Consider the following 8,593-nt stretch of genomic DNA (forward strand, 5'->3'; position numbering starts at 1 on the left):
GTTTTTGAAGTTATGTTAATATTTGAGTGTTTTAAAAGTCTTCATACTAAGTCCCTGTGTGTTTCTTTGAGGGGAAATACCAGCATTAGTTTAGAGATTCCTGCCTTTGTGTTGGGAGGGAAGGAAGGAAGGTTAGAGACAGTGGCGATGACAGCAGCAGTGTTTCTTGTGTGTTTAGTAAATGTTTACGGCAATTCTGAGATGTCTTGGTATCTATGCTATTTTTGGTGTTAGATTCTAGTGATACCAGCATTAGTTAAGAGTTCTTGTCTTTGTGTTGGGGCATTAATAGCGGTGCCAGCATTAGTTAAGGGGTTCCTGCCTTAGATTTGTGGCATTTCTAGCAATATCAGCATTAGTTAAGGGGTTCCTGCCTTTGTGTTGGGGCATTTCTAGCAATATCAGCATTAGTTAAGGGGTTCCTGCCTTTGTGTTGGGGAGAGAAGGAAGGAAGGTTAGAGGCAGTGATGGTGACAGTAGCAGTGTTCACAGGACCTGGATGAGAGCCTGCTGGAGAGAGTGTGGGGCCTCACCGAGATGTTCCCAGACCGCTTGCGCTCCACCTGCTCCTCCACCGTCTCCACTTCCCTCAACCTGCTCAAAAGTGAGGAGAGAGAGAGAGAGAGAGGGAGAGATTGGCTTTTTCTGTCTTAAAATTCTTCATAATTGTGAGAGAGAGAGAAAGAGAGAGAGAGAGAGAGAGAGAGAGAGAGAGAGAGAGAGAGAGAGAGAGAGATATTGGCTTTTTTTCTCTTAAAATGCTTCTTCATAATTGAGAGAGAGAGAGAGAGAGAGAGAGAGAGAGAGTAGCTTTTTTGTCTCTTAAAATGCTTCATAATTGTGTGAGAGAGAGAGAGAGAGAGAGAGAGAGAGAGAGAGAGAGAGAGAGAGAGAGAGAGAGATATTGGCTTTTTTGTCTCTTAAAATACTTCATAATTAAGAGAGAGAGAGAGAGAGAGAGAGAGAGAAATTTTACTATACTTACTACTACTATTACCATCACCACCACTCACCACCCCCGTACTACCCCCACCCCAGGCACCTATGAGCTGAGCCGGCAGGTGGTGTGGGTGGCTGTCAGTTCGTCTGTCATTCTGTTCGCCCCAGTGATGTTTGAGCTGGAGAGACTCAATGTGGAGGAGATGATGAAGCAGGACCGGAACAGGGTGAGTGAGAGAGGGAGAGAGAGAGAGAGAGAGAGAGAAATGTTGTTTTATCTCATTCAAATAAAAATTTCAGCGAGAGAGAGAGAGAGAGAGAGAGAGAGAGAACATTATATTATCATCTTTTTATGTAATTTTAACCAAGACAGACAGACAGACAGAGAGAGAGAGAGAGAGAGAGAGAGAGAGAGACCTAACCCTCTTTTCTCCCCATACAGCTTGTATTTGGTCCTGGTTCAGCAGTGTCTGGTCCCCCCACTCCTGGTCTGATGCCCCCTCCTCCCCCAGCCCGCTAAGATCCCCCCCCCCAAGCCAACACAGCCCAAGTTTGACTACTACTACTACTACTACTACTACTACTACTACTACTACTAAAGGGAGGTTATAAGGTGATTTGAAAAGCTTAGGGTGTGGTTGAAACAGAGATAAGATGAAATGATGGAGATGCAGAGGAAGAATGAAATAATAATGATGATGATGATGATAATGAAGGTTATGTAATGGTGAATAGTGAATACCTGTGTATATATTTGTGTTTGTTTACCTGTGGCATTATTAATGTTTATTATTATTATTATTATTATTATTATTATTATTGTTATTATTATTGTACATTTTTTATTCATTTTTACATATCTAAACATCATTAAAATTCTTCATATATCAGTTGTTATGTACTACTACTACTACTACTACTACTACTACTACTACTACAATATAATTTTCTGCTTCAATTTAGAGAGATGACAAAACTGACAGACAGACAGACAGACAAATAGTGCATATGCTTTGAAACCATGTATAATTTGATGAATAAAACATGTATTACAGATGTTATTTTGTCTTCCCCTGTAGTAGTAGTAGTAGTAGTAGTAGTAGTAGTAGTCATGAAATCAATAAGAGAGAGAGAGAGAGAGAGAGAGAGAGAGAGAGAGAGAGAGAGAGAGAGAGAGAGAGAGTTGAATCAATAAATACTAAATAAATACATAAATAAATAAATAAATAAAACCAAGACACAGGCAGGTTAAGCAATACAAATCAATAAAGATACAAACACTAACAAGATTATATTCTGTCAATGTTCAGTACAGGGAGAGTGGCGGCCCATGTATGTACAGTGAGGGGCAGCTGTGTGTGCCTCAGTGCTGCCACCACCACCACCACCATCACCACACTGCTGTATCCACCAGTGTTTACATCAGTCCCAGCATGAGGTGTGGGTGCAGAAATGATAATAATGATAATACTGCACAACCTCCGAGAGGTAGCAACTAATGGATAAATTTAATGTACAATAAAAGTATATAATTAATTAATATGACATTTGGTTGCAAAATAATAATAAGAATGATAATATAAAATCAATGCACAAAAACTGGATGAAAATAACTAATGCATAGATTTAATGATGTACAAATATGAATAAATAAATAAATACTCGTATCTCATTACTTGGTCATAAAAGAAAAAAAATACAAAATGAATGCACACAATAGCAAATAGTGGTACAAAATTAAACAATAAACCCTCCATGAACGAATTACTTTGAATGATACAATAAAAAAAAATAAACAACAACACACAAACAAAAAAAAAAAAAAAAAAACATTCATTAAGAAATCCTGAATGAACTAAAAAAAAAAAAAAAATAATAATAATAATGAAAACGAAACAGCAAACCTACCATTGCTCCCTTACAAAGCACAGCTCCATTAATTCACCAACAAGGAAGTGTGTGGGAGTGTGTTGATCCTCCAGCCACCAGTACATGTAGCCTGACTCCCTCTGGCCAACACACAGCATGCTCCACTCGTCAAGACAACACTCAGCCTTCTTGTTTTCTCTGCGACGGCTGGCTGGGCATTGTGGGTGATCGGCAGTGCTTATATTTTCTACTACATCCTCAAGTGACAAATATTTAATCACAGTCTTGTCACTCTTTTGCCTAACATGGATTCTAGCTGCCTCACACTAACTGTCAAACCTCACCAAACTGAACCAGTGATGTGGGTTAAGCTGGACACTTTTAAGCGAGGGGAGGGACCTGTAGTGAGGGAGCCACACCTCCGGCACCTCTGGAAGTCTGTGTATAGCTGTGTGTGCAGGAGAGAGGTGCAGGGTGGGTGTGCAGCATGACACCCTCCATGCTGCGGGGACTCCTCAGCACCACAAGCCAAGGACTGAAGGGCACGGCTGGGTTCAGATAAGCTGGATTTTTGGTTGAGTTTTTGGATAAGTTTGGTTGGTTCGGATAAATTTGTATTTTGATTGGGGTTGGATAAGTTTAGTAGTTTGGATAAGTTTGAATTTTGCTTGGGTTGGATAAGTTTGCTTGGGTTGGATAAGTTTGCTTGGGTTGGATAAGTTTGCTTGGGTTGGATAAGTTTGGTTGGGTTGGATAAGTTTGTTTGGGGTTGGATAAGTTTGGTTGGGTTGGATAAGTTTGGTTGGGTTGGATAAGTTTGGTTGGGTTGGATAAGTTTGGTTGGGTTGGATAAGTTTGGTTGGGTTGGATAAGTTTGGTGGGGTTGGATAAGTTTGTTTGGGGTTGGATAAGTTTGGTTGGGTTGGATAAGTTTGGTGGGGTTGGATAAGTTTGGTTGGGTTGGATAAGTTTGGTTGGGGTTGGATAAGTTTGCTTGGGTTGGATAAGTTTGCTTGGGTTGGATAAGTTTGTTGGGTTGGATAAGTTTGGTTAGTTTGGATGTCTGGATTTTTGGTTGGGTTGGACCAGGCTTCCTCACAAAGAAGTCTGACTTGGCAAGGTTTTCCAGCACTTCACATTTCCTTCACAGATTAAAAAAGTGAAAATCCAGGAAAACTTGGATATCATACCAACAACAACAATTCTTTTTGTTAATATACTGGTAACAATTTTTTCTCTCAACTTTCTGGTGTAATATTTTGTAATTATTTTTTTTTATCTATAGCATTTGAAACACTAATTCTTTCTCTTCTCTTGGCACAAAATGCTGTATTTATTCTTAAACTAAATTCTATATACAATCTAAACACACACACACACTCACACAAAATACATTAATATTCCTAAGTATTACAGGTCCCCAAAATAATACCAACATACATATATACAGATAGAGAAATGACAATATACATATATTTAAACTTTCTGGAATGTTTTCTACTAATACTACTACTACTACTACTTCTACTACTACTACTACTACTACTACTACTACTACTACTATGATAAGTGATACAATAACAGTAGTACTAGTAATAGTAGTATAAGTGGAATAGACTTAGTTATCATCATTGTTAGTAGTAGTAATAATAGTGGTGGTGGTGGTGGTGGTGGTGGTGGTGGTGGTGGTGGTGGTAGTAGCATAAAGGGAGAAAATAATAAAGAATAAAGAAAGAAGAAAATAAAAGAATGGAAATATGAAGAAATAAAAATAAACATAAAACAAAAGTAGAAGAAAAAGTATAAAACAAGAAAACACACACAAAAGGAGAAAAAAAAAACAGAAAAGAAAAAGCAAAGAAAAAAAACACACAAGAAAAGAAAAAAAAAATAAATAAAATATAAAAACAAAACAAAACAAAACAAAAAAGAAGACAAAAGAGAAAACACAATAAAAATAAAATGAAAGCAAAAAATGCAGAAAAAGAGAGAAACACACACACACACACACACACACACACACACACACACACACACACACATTACTCCACTTTCTTCCCCTCCACCTTCTCCGCCGCCGCCGCTGCCTCCCTGGTGCAGCGGTTCTCCTCCAGAATGAGGCGCAGTCTGGAGTTGATGGAGTCATTGCGCTGCTCCAGACTGTCCAGGGCTGAGCTGAGGGCGTCCAGCTCAGCATCCAGCTTCAGGAACTCTGGAAGTGGTGGTGGTGGTGGTGGTGGTGATTATGTTTTATTATTATATTAATTCATTTTTATTTGTTATTTATTTATTATTTTTATGCAGGAGGGGCACCAGCCAAGGCCAACAAAACTGCAATAATAAAAAAGGCCCACTGAGGTGCCAGTCCCCAAACAGAGTTAAAAGGATATGAGTCTTGAAACCTCCCTCTTGAAAGAGTGAAGGAAGGAAATACAGAAGCAGGCAGGGAGTTCCAGAGTTTACCAGAGAAAGGGATGAATGACTGAGAATACTGATTAACTCTTGCATTAGAGAGGTGGTCAGAATAGTAGTGGGAGAAAGAAGAAAGTGTTGTGCAGCGAGGCCACGGGAGGAGAGGAGGCATGCAGTTAGCAAGATCAAAAGAGCAGTTAGCATGAAAATAGCGGTAGAAGACAGCTAGAGATGCAACACTGTGGCGATGAGAGAGAGGCTGAAGACAGTCAGTTAGAGGAGAGGAGTTGATGAGACGGAAAGCTTTTGATTCCACCCTGTCTAGAAGAGCAATATGAGTGGAACCCCCCCCCAGACATGTGAAGCATACTCCATACATGGACGGATAAGGCCCTTGTACAGAGTTAGCAGCTGGGGGATGAGAAAAATTGGCAGAGACATCTCAGAGCACCTAATTTCATAGAAGCTGTTTTAGCTAGAGATGAGATGTGAAGTTTCCAGTTCAGATTATAAGTAAAGGACAGACCGAGGATGTTCAGTGTAGAAGAGGGCAACAGTTGAGTGTCACTGAAGAAGAGGGGATAGTTGTCTGGAAGGTTGTGTCCAGTTGATAGATGGAGGAACTGAGTTTTAGAGGCATTGAACAATACCAAGTTTGCTCTGCCCCAAGCAGAAATTTTAGAGAGATGAGAAATGATAAAATTTTTCCCACTCAAACTAACATAAATACAAGTAATCCATTCCTGCCTCAGAAACATTGATCTTTTCTTGTTTCTTACAAGGTTTTCTGTGACAAAGAATACAGAATAAAGTTGCAGTAACCAAAGAAAGTTGAAGGGTCAGCTGTGTGAGGAGGCAGTCCTGGGTGCCCCACCCCTCACACCTCCAGTAAGTGGCAGGCCTTCACATTCAGCTGGCCACTTCCTACTCTGACTTTCTGGATGGTTGGGAAGAACAGGACAGCCAAGGAAAAGACACAAAAGCTGGCCTTGCACTGAGCATGTGGCTGGTGGGAAGCACTGCAGCAGGCAGGCTGTGCGAGGCAGGGAGTGCTGTGGTGCTCATGAGGGAAGCACAGCAGCAGGCAGGCTGTGTGAGGCAGAGAGTGCTGTGGTGCTCATGAGGGAAGCACTGCAGCAGGCAACACTTACCAAAGCAAGCAACATTACTCATCTTTGAACTGTTTCCTGGACGGTTTCCTCCCCTCAGCGTGAGGAAGGATTTGCACCAGTGTGTAATTATCATCCTCAGCCTAGCCATGATAATGAGTGATAGTGATCTTTCAATTATGATGATGATAATGACAACAGAAGTACTAATAGTAGTAATAACAATAATGACAAAAAAAAAAGACAGGAAATAGATAAATTTAACACCAGTAATTTATTCACCACATCTGTTTACCAGGAAAATAAAATACAAGGAACACTACAGTCACCACCACCACCACCACCAATAAAACTACCAACAAAACCAAAATACAAGTAAAAATGAATTTAAAAGCAAACAAACCAATTACCTTCTACATCTCCAATCTCCTCTTCCTCTTCTTCTTCTTCTCCTGGCGTTCCTCCCTCCTCCATATCCTCCTCCTCCTCCCCTACCGGTCCATTGCCAATCTCGGCTTTCATTTCACCCACAAAAGAGGCCTGAAAATGCCTGGATATGCCTGGATTCCCGAGTTTGTTTACTTTTGGTGCTCTTCTTCTTCCTCCTCTTGTGTCGCGTCATATGATTCTCGAGCGTTCGAGTGTGGATTGATTTAATAGACTGATTTGTGAATGCTTTTATCATCAGTGTTTTTGTTGGTATTATTATTCACAAAAGTGGGTTTTATAACAATTTCTTATTTTTAGTTATTTTTGCATTATCCTTCAAGCGAGCTATTTTTGTATCATCCCTCTCTCTCTCTCTCTCTCTATAAATACCCATCTATAGTCAGAGACGAGTGGAAAACACGGGCTGGGCCAAGGAAGCTAATTAATAATGCGAGCGCCTCCAGCGGCCAGAGGATAACATTACTCTCACTCGCATAAGTTGACCATTACCCGCACTATGAGTTTTTTATTTATTTTTTTTTATTTATTATTATTATTATTATTTTTTTTTTTTTAGCTATCATGCTCACTTGCTCCCCACACCACATGCTCCACCGTCTCACCCTCTCCCATGTCACACATCAGGCACACTTTGCTGCCGGACTCAGACCATGTTACTTCTTGCTTTCACATCCATACCGTGCCCTCGCTCGGAGAAAATACACAAATAACTTGGCGTCAGTGGATCTTGATATTGATCCTGATATAACAGTTGCCTTGAGATTACTCCTACGCCAAGCCCCTCCCCCTTTTTTTCCCCCTTTTTATCGGCAACTCCTGTAGAGACAAAAAAAAAAAAAAAAAAAAAAAAGGCAAACGTAAAACAGACGCCATATTTCACACCACTAACTCCTACATCTAGCGGTCCACATTTTCTGCAGAAACACTTTGACAGCCTCAATCATCCTTCCATTCGTCTCCCCACACAGTCCCAGCAGCAACACCATCCACTCCCTTCCTGTCTTCTCCACTGTGACGTTCCCCAGTTCCCTCAGCACCACTTGCATCATCTCATTCCTGTCTCTGGCATACTTCACACACTCCAGCACCACACGCTCCACCGTCTCATCCTCTCCCATGTCACACGTCTGGCACACTTCGCTGCTGGACTCGGACCATCTGTAACTCCCTGCATTCACATCCATACACTGTGCCCTCGCTCGAAAGAGATCGCCTCTCAGGCTTCCATTATACCACCTAGCATACGTCGGGGCCTCTTTCTCTCGCCAATACCACGCCAAAGTACTCTTTTGTTCCATCTTACTCTTCCATTCACTCAGTCCCACATGTTTCACTACTCCATCTCACTCTTCCACTTTCTTACACCCCAATCTAAACCCTCTCCATTTCTAGCAATCATACTCCAGTCACTCTCAACATGCGTCCCCTCAAGCCGCTGAAAAGCCCACCTAGTTTCAAAGCCTTTTTTAACTGCCATCCTAACACACTTCTTCCCCCACCTGCTACTCTCTCTCTCTCTCTCTCTCTCAAAGTACTCCAGCCCATGTCTCCCCTAAAAAGCCTCTATCGCTGCATACCTTGGTGCATTCAGTGCCATTCTTGCTACTCTATTCTCTCCTACTTTTACATTCTCTAGTTCATTCTCATTCCACACAATCACGTCCATACCAAACACAATGCTCGGAACAGCCACGCTCTTCCAAAGTTCTCGCAGCACGTCATACTTACTGGCTCTCATCCTTGCTGCACTTCCTAGTCGACCCACCCACTGGTTCACCATGCTTATCTTTTCATTGTTCTCCCATTCAACATTC

At 41.2% G+C, this 8,593-nt stretch overlaps 1 protein-coding gene across 2 annotated transcripts in view; it reads left to right on the forward strand.

Annotated features, from left to right (window-relative positions):
- LOC135096484 (mitochondrial import receptor subunit TOM22 homolog) overlaps positions 1-1,993 on the forward strand; it is a 2,682-nt gene extending 689 nt beyond the window's left edge. Inside the window, exons 2-4 of one of the 2 annotated variants that reach the window (XM_063997989.1) lie at positions 484-604; positions 1,039-1,166; positions 1,382-1,993. In XM_063997989.1, the coding sequence (XP_063854059.1) occupies positions 484-604; positions 1,039-1,166; positions 1,382-1,459 (327 nt within the window). In that variant the 3' untranslated portion in view covers positions 1,460-1,993. The remainder of the gene's footprint in view (positions 1-483; positions 605-1,038; positions 1,167-1,381) is intronic. The other variant, XM_063997990.1, reaches the window with a different exon arrangement.
- The last annotated feature ends 6,600 nt before the right edge of the window (positions 1,994-8,593 follow it).

The sequence above is a fragment of the Scylla paramamosain genome, unplaced genomic scaffold (genome assembly GCF_035594125.1).
Source record: "Scylla paramamosain isolate STU-SP2022 unplaced genomic scaffold, ASM3559412v1 Contig4, whole genome shotgun sequence".
NCBI classification, from domain to species: domain Eukaryota; kingdom Metazoa; phylum Arthropoda; class Malacostraca; order Decapoda; family Portunidae; genus Scylla; species Scylla paramamosain.